The sequence below is a fragment of the Antechinus flavipes genome, chromosome 5 (assembly GCF_016432865.1).
Source record: "Antechinus flavipes isolate AdamAnt ecotype Samford, QLD, Australia chromosome 5, AdamAnt_v2, whole genome shotgun sequence".
Lineage (NCBI taxonomy): Eukaryota > Metazoa > Chordata > Mammalia > Dasyuromorphia > Dasyuridae > Antechinus > Antechinus flavipes.
The window spans coordinates 209,516,081-209,541,931 of NC_067402.1; the positions used below are offsets into that span (position 1 = coordinate 209,516,081).

At 34.2% G+C, this 25,851-nt stretch overlaps 1 protein-coding gene across 1 annotated transcript in view; it reads right to left on the reverse strand.

Annotated features, from left to right (window-relative positions):
• LEMD3 (LEM domain containing 3) overlaps positions 1-25,851 on the reverse strand; it is a 90,347-nt gene that overhangs the window by 34,397 nt on the left and 30,099 nt on the right. The window contains exons 2-3 of the mRNA XM_051963713.1: positions 17,728-17,765; positions 3,951-4,017 (exon numbers count right to left, since the gene is read on the reverse strand). Of these exons, the coding sequence (XP_051819673.1) occupies positions 3,951-4,017; positions 17,728-17,765 (105 nt within the window). The remainder of the gene's footprint in view (positions 1-3,950; positions 4,018-17,727; positions 17,766-25,851) is intronic.

Sequence of the window (25,851 nt, forward strand, 5' to 3'; positions counted from 1 at the left end):
TGGTCTGACCAAGAAATATTACAATTGGGACTACTATCCTCCCTTGATCCAGACATTACCTTTCATAATGTATTTTCAGGCAATTATATAACATGGTTACATACTAAGCTCTGTACGATTTGACCTATAATTCCCATGATAAATAATGGGGAGAGGGAGAGGTAGAAAAAAGTAGAGAACCAAATATATTTCACATGACCAGATTAAAAAGTCATGTCTCCTCAAGCTTCCCCTATTGGTCAAATAGAGTTAAGTGCGTTTTTACAAAAAGTTTTATGTACACTTCTCTATTTCAAAGATCTGTAATTTCATCAAGGTGAAACTGCAGGTTACACTTTCTATAAATTTTAGTAAATGATTTTTAAGAGTTGCTAGGCATGAAAAATTTGTAGGCAATACGGTAAAAAAATTTCTCCAAATTTAGACAGTCTTAAGATAATACATTAGAGCCTTCCACATGTCCAAATTAATTTCATCTTCTTTGATTTAATATTTCTAGATGTTAACATTTTGAAGGATTTCAATTTTGTCAAGAATAGCTAAATAAGTTATCAGTGTAATTTAAAATGATGTGCCATATAAAGCAAAAAGTTACTTTTATTGGGGTTTGAAAGTTGTTTTTTCTTTTCTACTAAGGGGGAAGTAGAGCTACTAGTTGGGAAGATCTTATTAAATCATTCCTCTGCTTCCCCAATCTCTCCTGTTCAATTCCTACATAGGATGAATAGTATCTTTCTTCTCACTGAAAGATTAAAGACCAACCTAAAAAAAGTTCTCCTTAAATTTTTGCATTATAGAAAATCAATTGTACAAAGAAGAGATGTGCAAGTACAGTGGAAAGATAAAGATCAAATTTGTGAAAAGCTAGCCTGCTAAAGGAAATTTATGTGAAGTCTCATAGGTAATAGGGAGGCACTGAAATCTATAAAATTGGAGGGGAAGGGAGGAGTTGACAAGTTTACAGCTAAGACAAGGATAGAGTGGGAAAAGGAGAGTGACACAAATAGTTACTTAAGAATTTACAACTTGCATGTATTCAGCACACTTCAGAATATATAAATAACTTCTTTTCTTCTCTTTTCCTTTTCCTTCCCTCTGTTTCACATAACCATTACTTGCAGGTACTCTGTCCAAAGGAATGCCAATTTTGACTGCTGAAACCTCCCAAGATATTTTAGAGTTTATTGGCTAAATTTTTTTTTTCTAAAGGGATATGTAGAGACACTTTGGGGGGGGGGGGGGGGAGGTGAGGGGAGGGGGAGAAGGAAGGCTATTATCTATTTTCTTATCTAGCCTTAATCACTAATTGGCAATGTCTGTTAAAAAAAAAAAAATCTTAGCTTTAAAATGCCAAAGTCTCCCACTCCATCCAAGGCCATATTCAGTTGTCCTGAGCTATACCTAGCCACTGGACCCAGAAAGCAATAGGAAGGAAGGAGAAAGGACAAAAAACAAGTAATCCTCTATTTAATATTTTGAGAGGAAATTTTTTTTCTTCTGCATGTTCAGTTATTACTGGGAAATGTGAATTAATTTTTCAAGAAGATATTTTAATGGCCTCTTTTTTGAAAGGAGGGAGAAGAAAGAGAACTTTGATTTCACTGGAAACTTCCTTGACCAAAGCAGATGGGCAATTGCTATGCGAACAGCCTTATGAGAGCTGTTAAGAGGCACTAAGTGGTTAAATGACTTGCCCAGAGCCACACAACGTTAGATGCTGGACTTGAACATAGGTCTTCCTGACTTTAAAGACAAATTTTTATCTATTATTCTATAATATCTTTGAAAGGCTAAACAATTACAAACATGAGTACTTCAAAAAAATGTACTACATTCATGATTTCACTAATATATACCTCTTATTGGGGCAAATTACAATTTATGCTTTCTTAAATAATTCCCACCCCTGTTCTCTCTTAGATTCTCCACAAAGAACCTTTCTATCCATGGCCCAGGATGGCCTTCCTTCAGATCATTTATTATTTCAGAATTGCTGATTGCAGCATGTAAATTGTCTATCTCTACCTGCTAACCTCCACCTCCTCACTTCCCTTTCTATATTTTCTTACTTATTTGATATTAATAATCAGAGAATCATCAAACTGAGTTATCTGTGGTTGCATTTATCAAGAAATTGTAAATGATTTTAATACATATAAGAAATACTCTTAGAGAAAAGCATTTCAGACTATAACCTGCTTAAACTAAATGCTCTTTTAGTAACAAATAATAAATACACCAGAAGCTGGCATTCTATGTTCCCTTCAGCCAATTGTGAGACTAAAGATGCCATCTATAGTACTGAAAGCCTGTCAGTTCCTTCCTCCAATGTTATCCAGAATATCTTCAGTATATATTTAGAGTATTTTTAAAAATAAGAAAAGAGGCATAAAGATCATAAATTACTGTTTCTCAACAGCCTTTTTGGAAGAATACTATTCATGCTTTTTTCTATTCTCTTGTTATTATCTTGTAAAATGCTTTTTAATATTTACTATCTTTAGCACTGAGTATAGTCTAGTCATTCTGTCTGGCTTTAAGTGTCATTTCGGTTTCCTTTTACAGCAGATCAGGTTAAAATATGGTCCTTCCATTGTTACTGATAAGAATACTCCAGAAAGGATCACACGGTCTCACTGCCTATGTCTCTTTGTTGTTGTCCTTTCACTTCTATTCACCACTGCTCTTGGAAACTCCTGGCTTCATTATTCACTAATATCAGGGTAGAGATTGACTTTACTTGTTCTGATTTTAAATGTTGCACAAGATAATACCACTTACAATACCCTCTCTTCTTTTGAAATGTTTTACAGGCTGCTGTTTCTTTTCAATGGGTTAAGATGACTTCTAGGCCCTCTTGCCTTCCATTATTCTGGAAACAACTTCAACTCTTTTGCAAACTTTTGCAAAAACTGGTAATTATCAAGAACAATAATGGTAATTTTCTGGTTTAGTGAATTGGCAGAAAATGTGAGGTTGAAGCTATTAAAATTGTTTGTAATATCTTGTTCTCATTTTTATCCTTCCTTACTTTATATCAATTTTTTAAAACCTTTACTCTGATCAATTTCATTTCTTTGATGATGTTGCTTGACTCTTCTTGAAGAAATTATTAGCCTGGGGAAACTGGTCCCAATTTTCTTTTTCTTCTGTATCCCCCCAAAGTCAACTTTCAACAAGGAGTTCATGTAGTCTACATTGACTTTGGAAGATCTTGTCAAATTCTATGTGTATTTTCTCTATTTCTTTATCCTCTGTAACAAATGGTGTTGTTTTCATTGCAAGTTGCTGTTTATGCTTATTGTGAACATAATATGTCAAAACAAGCAAGTATCCCTTAAAGTTATATTTCTTGCTGTTTTTGAGGATATGAAGAAAGTAACTTCAAGTCTCTTGCTTCCCCCTTGATAGGAACCTGAGAGTTATTAATCCGTTACTCTGTAACTTCCTTTTATCTTCAGGTTAGCCTCCTTTTATCCTACTTGTCACAAGATATTGATGTTGATGTGGCTCAGTCTCCTCATATGTAAATATGCTGATTACTGAGGAGAAATTTTGCATTGAGTATAAAGTTAATTAAAATTTATAGACACCCTAAAAATAGTAATCCTTGACACCCCATGTTTAGTTTTCTACATCACCACCACCATTATGCTACAGAAACAAGGGGAACTGAGGAACATCTCAAAATTTTTATGTGTTTCACAAGTTGTCATAGCCAAAGAATTCATTACTATGGACACCCTACAAATGAAAATCCTTTTCATACTTAGCTAGATTAAATTTCAGACAGTACACTAAGTAGTAAAACCAACAAATAAAAACAAAAACAATCCAAAATGATGGTTAATCCAACAAAAGTAAATACAAAACTTCAGTGTTTCCTTCTAATGCAACACAACATCAGTTTTTAAAGCTTTTAATGCCAATGTGAATTTTCAAGCAATTACCTGCTACTTGTGCCAATCGATCGTGAAGTTTGTATAATGAATTCATCATGAGATTTTTTTCATTTGCCTAGAATTAAGAAAGTCTATTAGAGAAATATCAAATTTCATGAAAAAACGATTCAAATAATCATTAGGCAGAAAATAAAGGAAAGATTGAAAGTATATAAAGGGTCTACAAGACATATACAAAGTTAAACATTCCTATATGCATATATTTATACGCGTATAGGAATGTTTAAGTGCACATAGCTGTGAATTTGAACTCCAGCACTTTTGGGGACCCAGCTGAAAGTGACTAGACAATGACTAAGCTAATTGGTAAAGAAGATGGATACAGTTCTCCAACCAGGATTAAAAAAAAAAAAAAAGACCTGGGGCGCATATGACTAGCCTATTATCTTACTAGATAAGATCAAGTACTAGAATTTGAAGGGAATTCAGAGGTCATCTAGTCCACTATTATCTGTTACAGGTAAGGAAACTGAGATCCAGTGATGCTAAATGACTTCCCAAATCAATAAGGCAAAATACTAGCTTCCCTTTATGTATACTCATAGCTTCTTTCCTGACCTTCAGTCTTATGTCTCCAACTCCCTACTAGAGATCCCAAAGTAGATATCGTGAAGACTTCTTAAATTTAACATATCCAAAACTGAATTCTTTCTTTCTCTTTAAGCCCTCCCCTTTTCATAACTTCCCTATTACTGTCAAGAGTACCACCATCTTCCCAGCATCCCAGATTCAAAACCTAGGTGTCATCCTTGACTCCTTTGTTGACCTTCCCCCTGCTGCATACCCAATCCAATCTGTGACCAAATCCTGTTGATCCTAAATTCCGAGTACATGTCTGCCTACAGGACTTCATCATTTCAAGCCTTAATTATTGATATCCTGCTGATTTGTCCATCTGTTTTTTTTTTTTTTAAATTTTGCTGAGGCAATTGGGGTTAAGTGACCTGCCCAGGGTCACACAGCTAGGAAGTGTTAAGTGTCTGAGACTAGATTTGAACTTAGGTCCTCCTGACTTCAAAGCTGGTGCTCTATCTACTGTACTATCTAGCTGCCCCTTGTCCATCTATTTCAAATCTTTCCCCACTCCAGTCTATCTTTCACTCGGCTATCCTGAAGAAACATCCCACAGACTACCTATACTTCAAATACAAAAATCATCTGTTTGGTTTTTCAAGTCCTTCATAACTTTACCTCTTGTTTATCTTTACTCCCCTTTGTGTACTCTAGAATCCAATAACACTAGACTTCTTGTTCCTCACACAAAACATCCTGGACTTCATGCATTTTTCTGGTTATTTTCCATATCTTGAATTCTCTCCTTCCTCGTAAAAAAATTGACATCTGGCTTTTTTCAAGTCTCAACTAAAATCCCACTTTCTGCAAGAAGGCTTTCCTGGCCCAACTTAATGATAGTACCTTCTGAAATTATTTCAATTTATCCTGTATATCTTCTTATACATGGCTGTTGGCAGATTGTCTCCCACATGAGCCTGTGAGTTCCTTGACTGCTAGAGGCTGTCTTTTGCCTTTCTTTGTAAACCTATTCTTAGCACTGTGCCTAGCACATAGCAGGTGTTTAATAAAATTTTGGTGACTTCAGTTTGTTGACATCAAGATAAAAAGGATGGTGATTTCCTTTTAAAGTCTATCCTTGATAATTTATTTAACAAATTCTTATCTATGTAAAAAAAATAAGGGAGATATAAGTCAACAATTTGACTTGGCTCCTGGGGATAAAGAACTGTATCTGGTGTAGTCTGAATACCACCTTGGTCATTTCATAATTGTGATTATGGACAAGTAACTAGACATCTCTGAGTTTCAGTTTCCTCTAATCTACAAAAGGAGAAAATAAAACATCAAAGACCTATCAGTAAGCTTAAATAAAATAAATAAAGTTTTTGGTCACATATTATTTTATAAATGTCAGTTATTGTTAGAATCCTTATAAAGTGATAAGTAAGTTGCCTAATTTAGCATGGTTCACTATGACTGATCTGATCCTACAGGGAGATGTTACAGGCCAGAACTTGAAACAAGATGCTAACTGGAATTGATGGAAGTAATGCTTGTGTGCTTGGGTTTCCACCTTTAAGAGTTCACATATTAGAGCTCACACATTGGAGTTCACAAGTATGGGAGATTCACAAAGTTAACTTAGTAACCTTGTGAATTCACCCCTTCCATAATCCCACTCTCAGAGCAGGAGTCAACCTTTGAGAGAGCATAAAAACAGCTGAGCTCAATCAGCAGGGTCAGTTGAAAAGATTCAGAGTGGAGGAGCGTCAGTTCAGAAGAAGCCATGAGTTGGAGTTGAGCTAGAAGCTGAAGCTGGCAGACAGCTGCAAGAGCTCTTGGAACCAAGGAAGGAGAGAGGCCTCTAAGAAAGTTTTCCAGGCCCAAGGAAAAAGAAAGACTTGGAAGGAGAAAATAAGCGTTTGGATTTTATCAGCTGGCTGTATTTGCGGTGATTATTACTCTGAACAGAAACTAAGGCTGCCTCCAGAAAACCTCCCCAAGAAACCAGCTCCCAGAGAACCATTATATTTTAAAGAAGAGAACACTACAAGTTATTATTATTATCTTCATTCATTTCAAGAGACAAAAAGAGTAGAACAGTTATGATGGCTGTGGCAATCAGGAACAAGAGCAACAGAAATCTAAGAAGCTTCCTTTCTGAAATCTTGGGGAGAGAGGAGGAAAGTATAATTTCAGGTAAACAATGAAATGGAACTATGTGATATTCTGCCACTGCCAAGTTAATAATATACAACATACAGATTTGTCTCCCTACTAGGAAAAAATAAAAGGGCAAGAGGAATGCCCTTTTTTAGCTTACCAAGAAAGAAATGTTTCCTTAAAGAATAGAAGAAACACTTGGGAAAACAGTAAAAAAGTACCCAACAAGTTAGGAAATTATAGGATAGAAAATGACAAAGGAACAAGGAAGACTGACCCTCTGGAGTTACTAAAGGCAACGAAAACGAAGCTTTGAGACTTCTTGTAGAGAAGGCAACCACAGCCTCTGAGGAAACAATTTTCATGCTGCAAGAAGTGATGAAGAGAATCCATAGACAATATAAAATATAAAGTCAGAGAGATAGAAGAGAGAAAAAAGAAAGAAGTCATGAGAGGATTAAGTAGTAAGGACCTGAAGGAGATTCTTAAGAGAACAAAAAAAGAGAAAGTAGTAATTGACAAGGCAAGGTAACAAAGAAAAGGCAAATAAAAGTAAATTGTTATTTTAAAAATTTTAAACAAATTTGAAACAAATAAGTAGTTAGAAAGAAAACAGAAAGATAATGGGGCATGACTATGAAGTTGTTGAGACAATGGAGGTTAGACTGGCTGTCAAGTTATTAAGAGGTAATAAATGACTGCAAATGATTTAACAAGTACTTAGAAGTCAAAGTATAAACATGCCACTGGCAGTGAAGTTAAAAAAAAAAAAAAGTTTGAGAATTTCAATCAATATGGAAGGTATCTGGGAGTGATTTGCACTGACAGTGCAATGTTTGTGTTAACGTTTGCCTTAAGCCAAGGATGGTCCCCTTCATAGAAGAGAAAATGAAAGGACTAGAACACTTTATTACTAGATGAAGAAACTTCCAATTTAAATTTAAGTTCCAGTTTGGTATGGGGTGAAAGGAAAGAGTAGAATAAATAGGGAAGGTAGAATGCAGTTAACAATACTAATTGTGAAAAGAATTTTGAAGCAAGTGATCTTGCTTCTGTGATCAAGGCCTCTTTTCTCAAATGTATAGGGAACTCAATCAAATTTATAAAAAATAAGAGCCATTCCCCATTGTTAAATGATCAGTAGATATGAACTACATCTAAAGGGTGATAAAATCATACATAGCTTTTGACTTAACAATACCACTACTAAAAATAAATCCCAAGAGATTAAAAAAAGGACCTATATATACAAAAATATTTACAGTAGCTCTTTTCTCAAATCAAAGAACTGGGAACTAAGGGCATGCCCATCAACTATGGAATGCCTAAATAAATTGTGGTATGTGATTATGATGGAATACTACTATTCTACAGGAAATTATGAGCAACATGATCTCAGAAAAACCTAGGGAAGTCCTCCACAAGCTCATGCAAAATGAAATGAGCTATGTACAAAGTAATAATAATGCTATAGGATAAGCTGTGAAATGATCATTGCTATTATCAGCAAAACAATAATCTAAGACTACTCTGAAAAATAATGAAAAACACTATTCTTAAGGCTTGTTGTTTTTTTTTGGGGGGGGGAGGAGATAGGTTTTCTTTAGCAATATGACTTTTATGGAAATGCTTTGCATAACTTCACATGTGCCTTCTCAATGGGGAGAGGAGTATGGGTGGAGTGAAGAAGGAAGGGAGAGAATCTGGAATTCAAAGTTTTAAAAATAAATGTAAAAAAAATTTTACACGTAACTGAAAATATTTATGTATATAAACATTTTTATATAAAAATGTTTTTAAAAGAAAGAAATAATTCAGTTTAAATGTTCTCAAACAAAGGAAAATAAATGGGATTACAATGAGGGTAGGAAGTGGAAGATCTTAAATATAAGAGAAGTACATTTATCTTGTAAGTCTGTAAAAGAAATTAAAAAGACACTTGGAGTTTAAAAACAAAAAAAAACAAATTTAAGACACTTTCTTTAAGAATGAGAGTTATGAGGAACTTGTCTTAGAAGGAAAGATTAGGTAGAACACTAAAGCTTTTAGAATCTAAGAGGGATATAAGGAAGAAAATTATGGACTTCCCACTCCCTACCAAAGCCAGCCTTATTTGCTAGAATGATGATTAACAAGAGAGAATGACAATCTTCTAGGACTTTGTATACGAGAATTATGTAAAATGGATGATAACCCACCAACAGTATTCATATGGGCATAAAGGACACTTCCCCAAGGAATCTAAAAATTGACAAATATTAAATTTTGGGTAAGAAACTAAAATTTGTAGGGACTTAAACTGCTGCTTATTTAGAGCATGAGCTACAGAAGATAAAAACTGATTTGAGAAGTCAACAGCTGGCTAAGACCATGTTGTCTGAGAATGTGATTGTGATTTCTCCACCACAGCTAAAAATATGGGAATGACAGATGCCTACTCTGACATGGAGTGTATTTATCAAAGACTTGTAAGACTGTGATCTGTCTGGCAACTTTGAAATACAAACAAAAGGATTTAAAACTAAGAAAGATGGGAAAGAAGATTGTGTATGCATAATTCACTTAAACTAGTTACTATAAATTATAGCACAAGAAAGGAAAAACAAAAAAAGAAAAGAATCAAGATACCCAGAAATTCAATAAAGAAAAAAATGAAAGATGTAAGCCTTAGGATTTCTCTTTAAATGAAGAGAAACAAAAATAATTGTCATTGATGCATATTACAGATGACATGGACAGAAAGAAATTAAAAGACAAGTTCAGAAAACAGATCATAAAGCATTCAAAGAAGCATGATGGGGTCCCATCAATTATCCAAACATCCAATCAAGTGTTTTCCAGCAAATCTAATCACTTTTTGATTTACCTTAATAATTTAATCTTACAAAACATGGAGAATCTAGTAAAGAGAAATTCTTTAAAAACAAACAAATAACAACAACAAAAAACTCCAATTCTCACTGGTGGGGAGGAATTGGTAATTAAGAAAAGGAACACAATAAATCAAGAATCAAAGGACATGAACCAAAAATTCTCAAAGAACAATCAAGGAGAATTGGCCTTATACTGTGACAAGTATCAAATATGAAGAAAGGGAAGGAAAAGGATTGCTATATAGTGAGATAGGAGATTCTTGAAGAGGATAATGCTGTATGCTTTGAAGAAGCTGTTTGTTTAACAGAGATTGATGGAGTAAGACTACAGAAACTGTCAGATGAGGAATCATCCATTAATAATTAGAGGAAAAAAGAAAAGGAAGAAGGAGAAGGAAGAAAAGAAGAAAGGAAAAAGAGAATTATACACCCTACTTGAGAGTATTTAAGCAGCTATGTTCAGATCTGGTAACAATCTAGGGATCTGTAGCCTTTCTAGGGTATGAGATCTAAGACATAATTGAGAACCTCTTAGGACTTACCAAAAGGGATATTAACTACTAGTGTTCACAAAGATACAAATGATACTTCCAAAAGGAACCTAAAAAATACAATCAACAACTATGATATGTTAGGTAAGACCACATAGGCAGAGTGGTGATTCTCTCCACTCCTCTTGAAAAGAGATGTTCTTACTTTTAAAATCTATTTTCAGCATAGTAAATGTTTAATAAATAAATCTTTTATTCAAAAGGTGCATGGTAGACTTAAAGGCAGTAGGGCAGGCAGCACACAGAATAAATAGCATGGTATATTGAGATATATGTGCATATACATATGATTTTATGTATATACGAATGTAAATAGGAAAACATGTAATTCATCTCCTGTCAGAGAAGTGATAGATACAGGATGCACCATAAGGTATGTTATTTTTGAACATGACCAATTAAAGGAATGGAATGTGTTTTGTTTGACTACACATATGTGTTTCAAGGATTCCTCCCACTTTCCTCCCAGGGTGATAGGGAAAGAAAATACATGTCCGTTCATCAAAAAATAACAGTAATCTGAAACAAAGGTATACTCCTATGAAGAAATTGAGGATCCAGAGAAGCATTACGGAGAATATTTAGGTAATAATCAATGGAGGGAGAAACAATGATTTTGTCATAAGAGGACACTTTACATTTCTAGGGAATCTGGGAAACAGACCACAAGACTAGAACAGAGACGAGGCATGATAGAGTAATAATGGGATTCAATTATCTTAACATATACGTAACACTCAGGAAAAGCAGAATTTCTATTAACTTACTGACTTATCTTAGTGATAATTTCAGCTTTGAAATGGGTAGAGGAATCAACAAGAGGAAATTCCCTTCTGGATGCAATTGATACTAACTGAGAGGAATTGATGTCTATAATGGAAATGATGGCAGGGAGAAGTGATAGTTCTACCGTAGGGCAGGAAAGGACATTGAGTTCAGTCTTGACATACACTCCAGGTTTGGAGAAGGTAGATTTTAATGCATTCAGCATCAACAAAGACAGGTTCTCCCATAGAGAGACATGGTTGAGTTTCTTATTTGCTTCTGGGTGGTTGCTTTTTCCCCCTTATGAAGAAGGACCTTTGCACTAGAGAGGGCAAAAATGACAGAGTTAAAAACAGAATTAAAACCCAACATAAGTAAGGCAAGAGAACATCAAGCTGCCTTTGATGAATTCAAATTACTTGAATAAGGTGAACTGTACATATATAGGTCATGAAGTAACTGGCAAATGTGACTGCTGTCTGTAGAGTCTTGCAAGTGAGTACAAAATAATATCACAAGAGATGATGGAGGCATGGATGACAGGAGTTATTCTGAAAATGATGTAAGGGTTTTTAATAAACAAGTTCAATAAGTCAGCAATGTGACATAGCAGCCTTAAAAACTAAGCTAATAGAGCCCTGCTAATTTTGTCAAAGGAGCAAACAAGATGGTATGTCATAGTGATAGAATCCTCTTTACTATACAAATAGCAAGTCAATCCAGCATTTATTTCAAAATTGACAATTTAAAAAGGAATTAAAGCACAGGAGGCTTTATCAAGGCCAATAAGAGTTAAGAGATACAAGAGCTAAATGACAGCAGGTTGTGGTCAAAGAAAAGAGTTCAAGTTCTTGAAGACAGAACAATTCTGAGTAATGATGTTGCCAGGCTTATGAGTAGCTAAGGTGGAAAGGTGACAAAGGACATTTAAATTGAATATATCAAAAAACCGTGGAGCCAAGATCTTTGCAAGGGTGTTCAGCATGAGTAATTAAAAAACAACACCAATAGCATTTAAATTTGCAAACACTTTTCATATATTAACTCATTTGATCTTTACAGTAAAAGATGCAGGTTCTATTAACATCCTCATTTTAGAGCAATAAGAAACTGAGGCTGAGAAGCCAAGTTGTCTCTCAAAGTCAAGCAATTACTTAGGTTCTGAGATAGGATTTAAACCCAGGATTCCTTGACTCCAGTTTTAGCAGCCCAGACACATTACTACCCTGTGTCCCACAGATATTGAAGAAGTCACCAAGGAAAATGGAGAGACTGAAAAGTATCCACATGAGCAGTTACTACACAAATGACCAATGAGTCACAAATGATTGTGATGCAGTGGGAAGTGTGCTGGATTTTTAATCCAAGGAACTGGCTTGGAGTTCCAGCTCTGCCACTTAATTTTTGTTGACCCTGGCAGCTCAACTCTACTGGACCTTTATGTATCAAATGGAGGAAATGGTTTCCTTTGTTAGCAGAATATTCTCAAATGCATTATACAAAATGCAAAGGATGATGAATTATATTAGAATAATAACTGTCAAAATATTTTTTAAAAGTCAAAGTTCACTGAACCCAGGTTAAAAAACCGTTCTGTCTTGAAGGTTTTCTGGCCTTTCCAGACAACCAAAGGGGCCCAAGGTACAAAAATTGCTAAGAACCCATGCTCTCAGGTTTCTTCTAGCTCTAAATTGATGATCAGGGAGAGGAAATAAGATGAAGAGAAAGAGCACTCACTTAAAGTCCTCCAAACATTTATCTCTTCTTAATCTAATACAATAGTTGGCATGCAAAGAAGTCAAAAGGAACTGAAATGTCATACATCTCTAATTCTATGAATACAATATTTGTCAATGCAGTCATATTTCAGTGAATCTCTATCTCTAGTGAGTGAATCTCTATCAAGAATAAACTTCTTAAAATTGCTAAGACAAACCCCTATATCTTACTATTTGGTTGATGCATGCTGATGAATCATAAATCATAGCTTGAGATTGCTAAAGACCTAAAAGATCAAGTTCAATCCCATTTCACAGATGGGGAAACAGAGGCTCAGAGAAGTGAAAGTGCTTTGCCCAAGGTCATATGGGAAAAAAAGTAAAAGAGCAAGATTCGAATCCAGATTTTTGACTCCATATTCAGTATTCTAGTAATACTGCCTCCAAAAACTTAAAAAACACACAATCAACAGCTTCCTTATTAACTTTTGGAGGATATAGGGGATTATTTCCTTTCATAAGTAGAGTGAAGGTCACTTCAGTTAAAATATTTATCAAATGTTTAATATCAACAAGGCACTGTTCTTGGCATTAAGAATCCAAAGTAGCTCAGGGACATTTCCATGCCAGTGGCCTGAAAATTCTGTTGCCTGCATCTTTTTTTTTTTTTTTTTTTGAATAGGCCTTTAAAAATAGCTGGTTGGGTTATTTTTCTTCCTTATAAAATTTTCTTTTAGTTGTGAACTTAAATAGCAACAAACATGTGTATTTAAATATATGAAGAACCAAAAAAATCGTATATGAAATTGAATTTTTATTCTATTTTTTTTAAAGTGTATACTAAATTTAACATGATTGTAATAAAACTACTGTTTTTGGCCCATTCTGAATTTCATTCCACTCTCTTTTATGAAGTTTTTAAATGTTTCATTGTCCTATTTTTTCATTCCTTTTTAACCACTATCCCTACTGACTCTTTCTCCTTCCCACAAAAGCAAAATGCACACAATGTGTCTGAAAATGCAGGTCTCCTTTTGCACTTTTAAACCATCATATCTGTGCTAAGAGATCATCAGTGTTCTAGACAGAAAACTAATACAAAATTTGGCCTAATCTCAACTGAATTTTCAACTTTGTTTGGCAATTATTCTATTTACCTAACACATTACCTGTCAAATTACCTCAGTAACCTCTTCCAAATCTTTTTATTAATCATCTATAGGAAACTTTATCTTCAGTTTTACCCAATAGTCATTCAACTTGCATCCTTCTACCATGAAAATTCTCTTTCACTATCCTCTATTTTCCTCATTCTTATTAGTAACTGAATTTTCCTCTTTCCAAAAGTATTAGATTCTAAAAATCATTATTCTGATAGTAAAAAGAGATCCAAATGGCTCATTCCCTGTAGTTTTTATGCCATCCAATACTCTACTTGTTCCTAAATCCTTTATACTATCACTCTACTGGTTTTCCTAAACTCATAATTGTTTGCAGGTCAAATTCTGGATTCAGGTTATCCTCATCCTCCTTAAGCATATACTTGCATATTTGAATTAGAGACAAGAGGAAAAAGAGGAGAGAAGCCATATAAAGGCTTTGCTCAATTATTTATAGGCTAGATCATACCCATACTCAGGCAAGCACGAAAAGTTGTGGCAAGCACAAACCATTCTGACTAAATAGTAAGTTCAAAAGCATTAAATGATGATGCATTAAGAAAATAACTAGTTGCCTTCAATGAGTTCAATCAGAAAGCCAGGCCAAACTTTATCCCAAAATGAGGAAAGAAGCACAAATGTTTAAAAGATCATGAAGAATAGGTCAGGTGCTAGAGGATTAGAGAAGAACAAACGTCACCTAGATTTTCAAAAAGGAAAGGAGGTGGAGGGAAAGTATGCTGATGATAAGGTTGTCTTCAAGCCCTAGAAAAATTTTAGTATGCACACAAAGGCCACGAGAAGCAGCAAGGTATGGTATACAGAGAGTCAGGTTAAGTGTCAGAAGATCCAGGGCTAATTCCGGCTAAAGACACATAGAAGCCATGTGAACCTGGGCAACTCACTTAATCTTTCAATGTCCCAGGCAATTTTTCTAAGAATATGTATGATACAGAGACAAGTTATAGACCAGCATAGGAGGTGAGTTTCAAAACTGAGAGTCCTTGAGGATGATGGTTCAGATGGTATGTGAGCATTTAAAAAAAAAAAAAAGTGATCATAAAGATAATTTTCAAGAAGGACATGAACATGAAAAACTAATTCCTTTTCTGAGCTATTTACTAGACTAGTAGACCAGATGAATGCTTCAGAACCTATTTGGATTTTTGGCAAAACATTTAACAAATTATCTCATGCTATCCCTATGAACAAAATAGACATATGGATTGGATAACAGTAAGTTAAGAGGATTCTGAAATGGCTGAATAACCAGGTATAGAGAATTATTAATGAGTTTATATAAACTTGGAAAGATTTCTACTGGAGTACCTCAGGGATTTGTAATTGGTTTTCTGTTTTTAACATTTTTATAAAGAATATGGGTAAAAATATATTTGGCTTGATTATTAAGCTTGTAGATTACATAAAGAATGGGAGGAAGAGATAAAATTTCAAGTAACGGGGAAGACCCAAAAAGATCTTGCAAATTACAATGAGTAGAATTTAATTAGATGAAAATATAATAAGGAAAAACATCAAGTTCTACATGTGTTTAAATGATCAACTTCATAAGTACTAGAAGGGAATGAGATATGGCTAGATAATTTCTTTGAAAAAGTTCTTTTGATTTAATGAAATTCAATATGTTTTGAAAATACAATACAGTAGACAAAAAAAAAGCAATCTTAAGCTAGACTAAAGAAGAATTAAAAATTAAAACAAAGGAGATGGTGATCAAATTATGTCCCTTGTCCTGATCAGCTATCTAAAATGATGTGTTTCATTCAGACAGGGTATCATTTTTTTGGAGAATGTCAACTCCAAAAAGTTGAAAAGGAAAGCAGAAAGTCCATAAGGATACTGTCTTAAGTTCTTATTTGGTCATCACATCCCATAGTACAAAGTAGATTTAAATTCTGGGGGTAGGGAACAGGGGAATTTAAATCACAATTTATTGTGACTTTCTGGGAGACTCTGTAGTATTCTGTAGACAAAAGGGCTTCACCAAAATGAAAATGGGTTACCTGGGGGAACTAATGAGTTATTTTTTAGGGCTTTATGTTTCTGTGTCTGTTCATAGACTTCCAAGAGTCCTTAGCATCTTAGGCATATTCAATAGGTGAAATAACCATTGTTTCTTGCCTAATAGCCATTACTTTCCATTTAGTGCCTGTTAGGGAGCTGGAGACATATTACTCACATTTGAGGAAATTTAAGATTTATTTTGGAGATATTCCTGAATCAACTCCAAGTGGGGAAAGAGCCAGACAGAAACAAGTCCTCTTGGTTCAGGTCCTCCAAGATTGAACTTTGTCCAAGTGATAACTTGGAAAGGGGTTTTAAACACAAGATTTTTACACATTTTCCTTTATGCACTTTGTAATTTTTGCATATGACATTCCAAATCCCTTTTTTGAGCTTTCCACAGAGTTCTCCACCACCCCCCTCCAAATCCCCACCACCTGCTTCTTACAATCTCTAGCAATGCTCTTACTTCACACCTCAGTTCATATGCCACCTTACACAGGTGACATTTCCTGATCTGTTCATATGCTACAGTCCTCTCCCTCAAATTACCTTGTATTTATTTTGCATATGTTGCATTTTTATTTATATGTACATCCATCACTTTCACCCAAGAGATATAAGCTGCTTGAGGACAGAAACTTCTTTGTTTTAACTTTGTATCTCTATTGTCCAAGAAAAAGGACTCAAGCCCATGTCATGAGGATCATTTGGATATGTTTAACTTAGAGAAAAAACTTAAGGGAAAAGATATGATGACCACAATCAAGCACTTCTCATGTAGAAGAGGAACAGAATTGGACTGGCTCTACTTATCTCTACAAGGGAAAACTAGTGGTGATAGGTAGAATTTGCATAGGTGGATGGTACTTGATGCACAGCAAATCTAACGATCAAATCTATGCAAGCTGCATCACTGGACTTCTAAATGTAGATTAAATGACTTGATAGGCCATTATAAAAAGGATTTCTATTTAGGTACAAGAGGACTAGACAACCTCAGAGGTCCCAACACAGATTCTATAAAATATAAATTATTTAACATACATGGCAACTAGTGGTACAGAAAGCTACACAACATTATAGTATAGAGTGATGCAATAACTTGGCATTAGACAATAAAGTGATAGTGGGTACAGTTTGCCTTAAACTTATGTCCTTATTTTGTCGACCTATGATTCTGTAACACCAGGCCTTTCAGAAACATCTAGGAAGAATAATAAGGTACTCATTATGTCTAGGGCAGCAGTATCCATATTTTTTGTGCCAAATGAGGTCATGTTTCCAACAGACTGGGTCCCACATCATAGGAGAGAGTAATAGTTTTATGTAATTACAACAAAACCTATTTATTGTATTGTCCATTGCATTCTTATTTATCCTATAATTTTTTTTAAAAAAGTAAAAAATGACAACTCACTTTGAAGCCATATGACAAGTATTTAAAATATTATAGAGATGCTGGTAAATCTAGTACTTTCTTACATGTTTATAAACACAACAAAAGCTGGGAGCAATATTAATTATCAAAGCAGACACTGGCCAATTTTTAATCTCCTTAGATTAAAAATAAAATTATATATTATTCACATATTAACCAACATTTATATACAAATAAAATAGCAAATTTTTCTTGTGAACTTCAAGTAAAGAGCACAGTACAGAATTATGAAAATTATAATTATCTGAAATTAAGTTTTCACTTGTATTTGAAAGTGAGCTATGTTAATATCAGAATTATTCTGCTTTTTTGGTAATAGTTGGATGTGATTTAATTAAACTTAAGGTTCTTGTGGACCAAAAAAAAAATTGATGTTCTCATGAAAATATTCCATCAGAATATTCCAAAAGCATCAGAATAATCCTTAAACTAAAAGTAATCTTATTACAGTTACATGGGTTAGACTAGATGGCTGCTGAGGTTCTTTCAATTCCAAAACACCGTAATAGTTATCTTAAAATATATATATCTGTTACTGTCAGTCTTTACTTACTTGTATCTTTTCGAATGTTTCATCAAAGGGGCTTTTTACTATTGAAGAAAAGAAAAAAAGAAAATAAATATTAGTTAACACCTAGGAACAATTAAATATCCCATAACAAGACATTAGAAATTAATTCATGTATTTAAAAATCTTTTAAACTGAGCACTTAAAAATATGCAAAAAATACAAATGGGGTAGTAAATTATTTAAGAAATAACTTTCATACTTACCATATTTTCAATTACTACTACTTCTTTAAGCCATCACTCTTTTCTCTCTCCTTCATCATTAAGGTTTGCTTTTTACCTTCTACAATTCCATAAATTGAATCATCTAAGATAACTAAGTATATAATTTAACTTAATCTTTTCAACAAACCTCAGGAAATATCTTTATTCACCCTATTCTATTTTCCTAGGTCTGTTTTCCATCTTTGACAAAATGCTTCCAAGTTTCTTAAAAACACTTTGCTATTCATGCTTCCTAACTGGGATAGAAAATATACTGTGTCCTTTGGCCCAGGGGAAGTGATGATCCTGGAGGTGCAGTTAGGTAGTCACTTAAGTATCTGACAAAGACTATTTCCTTTTGGGGGGGAAAAAATCAGTGATTCTGAGAAATACTTTATTTCCTGTGGCAAAATGCACCAAGCCTTATAGACAATTAATATCCTATTGCAAAGTCACAAATTAATTGACCCTTATGGACTAAATAAACCAAGGGAATGGAATGTTTTAACACAGTCTCCTTTAGTGCTATGGCATCCGTGAGTGATTAATAATCCTGTAAGCAAATAGCTAAAATCACTTTCCTCCTCCTAACTCAGCTGCCCCACCACTCCATTTGACTTTTGAGATTACTAACAGTAATTTGTAGTCTAATATCAGGAAGTAGTTATGTGTATATGTGGTTAAAAAGAAATTGCTTCCACTGCTTTATCAAAGACTCATATTTGGAGTCTTTTCAAGATCCCAAATGTACTTAACTTCTGCTTTTTTAAACCTTATGTTTTTCATCTAAGTTTAGTTTCAGACTATTTTATCTTGCAGTTTATAAGATTTATAACAAGATAAATCTCCTTTCAATTCTGACTTTTAATGAATAAAAGGTTTCTTAATCATCACTTAATGTTTTCTCAGCATTTTATAGCAGAAAATATGGGCAACATAGCAATTGAAAATTTACACAGCTCAGAATATTTAGTAATGGTATACTATAAGAAAGAAACCTAAGAAACATGAATATGGTTCCAGACTCAAGAACCATATAATATTGTACAGTCTTCCTTCTACTTTATCTTACATGAAAATATTCAAATTTTTGAACAGCTTCATCTCACCAATTCTGATCTCAAATAAATGAGCTCATAAAACAGTGATATATCATATTTCTACATTCAAGTTCTACTTTTCATTAAAATTGGAACTGCCATAGGAATTAAGTACTGCCTTACTTCTAAGAGATGCACAGAAGTTTAACAGGGGTAGATGGAGCAAAAGGTGGAAAAGAAGAATCTCTTTCTTATCCAAAAGTCATTCTAATACAGCAATTAGGATTATAAATTTGGTGGTTGTATTAAAGATTACTATTCTAAACCAGATTAGTTTCTGATGGTTAATGAGAGATAAAATTACTTATGGCTTTACTAGATCCAAATTGTTCAGAAAAAAGATAATTGTTCATTCTCAAGTAAACTAAAAGCTATTTGGAGGTCCTTTTTTTTTTTTTTTTTTGGAAACTTTTCAATAGAATACAGAATTTGAAAGGAAATGTTCACAAGATAGAATGCATAAGAACGCTTGGAAATTTCAAAGAAAAAGATTTGGAAATCAAATTTTGGAAATCTGAACATATGTAAAGGAGTCAATACAGTTTACTAAAAAAAAAAAACTATGTCATTAATTCATTTTAGTTCTACCATATATAGAGTACATACTGGCCAAATTAAACCATTAGCTCACCTCTAGCTCATCTCTCTCAGAAACACAGACACAGACACACAGAGACACAGACACATACAGAGACACAGAGACACACAGACACACACACACATTTGTCAAAGTAATGTTTTTTTCAAAATTCCCCATTTCTAAAAAGGGGGAGAAATGCTATTTTTCTCTGGGTAAAGGAAAGGAGTAAGGAAAAAAATCCTATTTCTTCAATCTCAAAACTCTTAGAAATTTTGTACTATGTTTTTTATGGCTACTGTAAGTACTAACTGTAACTTTCTTCTTCATATCATATTAATTATTTACCTAATTTGTACTTAGGTGGATAAAATTTACTTTGACCCCTAAAACATATCAAGACAGCTGACTCTCACTTTGCCCAAAGTAACTTTATAGCTAAGCATCTATGTGAACCCAGATAAACAGTGACACCTGGTATCACAGATAAGCACTTGCATATGCCCTTTAAAAGCTAACTTTTGAATCAGGCAAAGTTCGAATTTTATCCTCTCAATCAATTACTACACTCAAAAACAACAATTTTTATATTTTTAACATATATAACATATATTGGATTTCTTGCCATCTAGGGGAGGGAGTATGGGGAAGGTGGGGAAAATCTGAAACACAAGGCTATGCAAGGATCAATGTTGAAAAATTATCTGTGCATATGATTTGAAAATAAAAAGCTTTAAAAATAAAATTTTTTTTTAAAAAAATGACTTGGAAAAAAATATCAATGTTTAGATCTGGAAGCAGAAGTAGCAGCCAATATTTCTTGGAAACTCTGAAAAGGAGGGAGAATCTCTAAACATAAATCAGATAATAGATTTTTCCTATAAAAAAGAGAAAGCCATTTTGGAGCTTCTATCACAATCATGGAAATAGCCAGACCCCTACCCCAATTTAAGCATATAGTTGGAGGCCATTAGTAGCCCACTTCTATTCCCCAGGAACTGTAAATAAGATCCTTTGCCTATTGGATCAGCATATATAATTACTCATTTGGAAAAATATTTGATAATCAGGAATTGAAATGAATAAGAAAAACTGATCAAGTCTCTTTTTTTAAAAAAAATCCTTAAATCAAGAAGCCCTCATTATAGGTGCTACAGTGAAAATGGCCATCATATTCTTCATCTTTTTTTTCCCATACTTTACAAGATAGAGAAAAAAAACCTGATCAATATTAATAATCTATAGCTATAATGGTGTGTTTTTAACTCCTCTGCTCTTTCTATCACCATCGAGGCCAGACAATGAGCTTTGTTTCTTAATATTTTCTTCTTTTTAACTCTCCTTTTAGGATTCACCTTTGAAGTTTAACTTTGTTTTGCTTGTGACTCTCCCTTCTAGCCCCAGCTCCTTAAGTTTAATATATATCTACACTAAAACGTATGTGTTTATATGCACTCAACCTTCCTTTGCAAGATTTAGATAAGAGTGTGCATGAACTGGCTGTTCAGTCCACTCCCTTTTTCCATATTTGTATACTCTTCTTACAAATCCCAATTTTGCAAAATAACAAGATTTAACTCATTTCTTTTCTTATATATTCCTCCACCTCCCCCTTTCCCTTTTCTTTCTTCATTTAAAACAAAGAGGACAAAAGCTCAGTCCCTTCCCTAAATTTCTGTTTATATCTTAAGTTACTTCCAAGTCTGGACATTTCATCATCAATGTTTAAAAGTCTTGTTTTTTATCAAAAAATCAATTTTCTCTCTTGTAGGATTATACTCATTTTAGCATGGTAAATTTTTATTATGCATACCTATTATATAGGCACCTAGGATTTCTTCATTCTTGAAGACTTTCCTTCTTGATGCTCACAGTATGGGCCTATGATATTCCTAGGCGTTTTTCATTTAGAGATTTCTTTTATAAGACAATGTATTCTAATTATTTGGTTCTCTGGTTTCTTTTATTTTTATGACTTCGTGAAATGTGGCATACAGTTTTTGGGTTAATCATAGGTTTCAGGTAATCCAATGATTCTTTAATAATCTGCTCTTTCTTACATGTACTGATGCTGTGTTAAGTGAGCAGAATGAGGAAAGCATCATACACAGTAATTAGATTACGGGATGATTAACTGTGATGGACTTGGCTCTTCAACAATGCAGTGAATTCAAGGAAATTCCAATAGACTTGATTTGGAAAATGCCAATCACATTCAGAGAGAAATATTTGCATAGAAGCATAGTATTTTCACCTTTATTTGTCCCCCCACCCCATCCCTTTGGTCAAATTTTTCTTGCACAATGTGACAAATATGGAAATGTTTAAAAGCATATCCCATACCAGATTAACCCATTTCAGATCAGTCTTGGAGAAGGGCAAGGTATGAGAGGGAGAGAGAAAAAAAATTTAAATAAAATAATAGCTTACAATATAAAAAATAATCTCTCTATTGCATCCTTCATACAGATGACTTTTAAAAGCACAGATCCTATCAGGTCACTCCCCTAAGCTACAGAGACCCTCTTTTACTTCCACTGACAAAGTGAAATTCCCCTGCCATTTAAAATCTTTCCCAATCTGACTTTTAGCTGTAACACATGCTTGAATTCTCCCTCCTCACCCCACTACTTGAAAATCCTTGCAAAGGTCGGGTCTTACCACCTACAAAGGCCTAGGTCAACATCTTCCTCATTCATCAACTGTTAATGATAATTTACAATCCCATCTTCCCCATTTTCAAATTGTTTTGTACTTACTTACTTTTGTAGGAGAAAGCTAGGTGACTCAGTGTACCCACTGGGTCCAGAGTCAAGAAGACCAGAGTTCAAATTAGAGCTCGGATACTTGCTAGCTATGTGACTCTGAGCAACACACTTAACCTGTTTGTTTTAATCTACTGACAAATAAAATGGAAAATCAGGATCTTTGCCAAGAAAACCTCAAGGGGTAACAAAAAAAAGACATGATTAAAGCAACTTAACAACAGCCCCAGTACAATAAACTCCTTAAAGGCAAGGACCCTTTTTTCTTTGTCTCTGCATTCCAAGGTCCAGTGTAATGTTTTACTTTGTATTGTAAGAAATGCTGATAAGTTGGGTTTCCAAAATATTTTAAGTTTTAGGTAGTGTGGGATAGTAGGTACCACTGACCAAGAGGTCTTCAGGATGTAAAAGGTTAAGGAAGGTTAAGATTCTACAGAACAATTAAGTGATCAACAGAAACCTTGAGAAAACAAGGAACTGGGGAGCTAGGAAGAAGCAGGTGAATTCAGCCAATCAGAAAGTCTTGTAGTTTTGAGAAAACTACAAATTTAAGATAATAACATCCAGCCCAAACTAGTTGGGGTCAATGACCTGAGTTGACCAAATCACTACTACACCTGCTTAATAGGCTAACTGAATATTAAACAACATACCCATAAGTATTTTCCGCCATTTTTGAACATGTATGATAAGGGAGGGGGAACATGTTTATACATAATTAGGGGAAGCGTAATAGGCATATGAGAAAGATTGTAACCTGAAAAAAACGGAACAATCCATTCTCTGAAGGGAGTATAAAGCCTCTTTCACTTCTGTACTAAGTGTTCCAATCTTCCCAAAGAGGAGTGGGGTCTGCTTCTGGCCAGCAATGTTAAGACGATTCCTTAAGATTCTTCTTTAATAAATTGTCCTTGATATCTGATTTTCAGTGTCAAGAATGTATTTCTAACAGTATGTACTTAATTAACAAATGCTTGTTGAATTGAATTAAACTGCTAATCACCCAATTCTACTAATAAGGCTTTAAGTACATCTTAGCATTGCTTTTCTGACTTAAACATGAAAAATAAAGATTCCAAACTAGATCCTATGAACTTATATTTGTATTTTATATTCTGAAAAAAGGCGGTTTCCTTTATGATACTATTTTATACATTTAGAAACATTACTCTGAGAAAAGGATCAAAGACTTGATGCTTCAAAAGAACCTGTGATATTAAAAAAGTTAAGAGTCCCTGAGAAAGGAAGAATCTTGTGCTACCATGCACATTTGGCAGTCAAATGTACAGCTAGAGAAGGGGTCCAACAAGGTGCATTGCAAATTAATATGCGAAGTAAAATGATATAATATATATACACACACACACACACACACATATATATATGTACGTATGTATAAATATATTTATAAAAAAATAGGTCTATATTATAGGTGTTAGTGTTAAGAGAACTGGACTGCCCTCAAAGACTGCAAAGAAGTAGTTTATGTAATGAAAAGAACATGAGAAAAAAAAATTTACTGCATGATTTCTTAGTTGCAAACATTTTTACTGACCCACTGGCACTGTCTCTTTCCCAAGAGCTGGATTAGAATCTTCCTAAATGGTACAATGCATCTATTATATCTATACCTCAATGTCTGGTACTTTATCCTGCCAGATGATCTCTACAATCTTCCTAAGACAATTCAAATGGAAGCGATACAATCTCCTGCCACGGTGCTGGTAAACTGTCCAGATTTCACAGGTATACAACAATAAGGTCAACATAACAGCTCAACAGACCTCCCAAACACAGAGCTAGCTCTGGTTATGCATATGTCAATCTCACATTATCAATGTGGACATTTCTGGAAAGTGTGCTACCAAAGTGAGTACTTATCCACAGTCTTCAAACCTTCACCATTTGCTATAAATAATGGTTCCACATGTGGATGACGTGGTACTGGTTGATGGAGTATCTCTATTTTCTAGTACAAGCAGCAGAGAATCAATCCACACTTTGTTTCATTTCAGGTTCAGGCTGCGAGTGCACAATTATCTATGAACAAAAAAATCATGCACCAGCACTCCCTCACATTAGTTTTGGTTTGTAGTATTTTCAAATTGAAGAATTTATCATTAGTGGGATAGCTGACCTTGATTCCATGTTCATCCTCATTGAAAGCATTTAACAACATGGCTGAAAACATCATGTTAAAAAGCAAGCACATAGCCTTATTTCCCTCCATTGATCACTGGGAAAGCTGAAGAGTATTATTGTCCATTGTCCAAAATCCAGGCAAGCATGCCATCGTGAAATTGACAGATAATATTGATGAACTTTTCTGGGCAACTAAATTTTGACATAATTTTCCACAAGTTTTCATGACTGACAGTTATCAAAGGCCTTGTTCAGATCTACAAATAATTGCGTATAGACTTCTGTTCTGTTCCAGGTATTTCTCCTGGAGTTGTCAGGCAGCAAACACCGTATTGATTGTTCTTCAGTTCTTTAAGACGCCACAGTGGCTCTCAGATAGATTATCTTCTTTCAAAAGCAGGATCAGCCTATTAAGGAGAACTTTAGCAACAATCTTGCCAATAATGACTAAGAGAGACCACCCACCCCATGACTGTCATAAAACAATCTATTCCCTATACTTCTACGGAGATGGACAATGCTTCGAAGAATCCTTGAATTCCTGGGGAATAACCTCCTCTAATATATAATTCAGAAATATTAAAGGCAGAAATCTTGAATCTCCTCACCTTCTGTTCTGTATCTCCTCCTTTGGGAGGAATCTAGAGTGGCAGCTTCAATCAAGCATTTAAGATCCTATATGTTACAGGAACTGAGAAAACAAGGACAAAAATGAAATATTCATGGCTTTCTCTAACTTGAATACTCATGGAGGGTTATCAAGGGAGTGTTTCTATAATGTGGAGAACCTGAGTTCCCATGTTTTGCACTCTAAAGTTATGGATGAAATATCTTCCTCTGGAGCTTCCCAAAGCATTCCTATACATAGGGTAACACTTGTGCAGCTCTAACAATTAGAATTGTGGTCCAGAAAAGACTATTTCAAATCTTTTTGCATACCCAATTTCTAAAAAGGGGGTAAATCTAATTTTTTTCCCCTTTAGGTGGAGGAAAGATGAAAAAAAAAAAAACCATCACAGTTTCATGATTTCAAAATTCCTATAAATTTTACTCACATGTACACAAATTAAGTGAGGAAGCCACCTGATATTTGAAGATACAATTACAATTTCTAACAGTTAAATAAACATATACCCATTTGACAAAACACTTCTATGTATTATCAATAACAGGTCTCACCTAAAAATGAGGGTGAACAAAGTAATAGCATTCTCAGTCTCTTTGCAAAACTCTCCCCTCATTTGTTCTTTGAATATTCTCATTTCTGTCCATATTATTTATATACTGTTGCCTTTTTCAGCAGTTTGACAGATATTAAA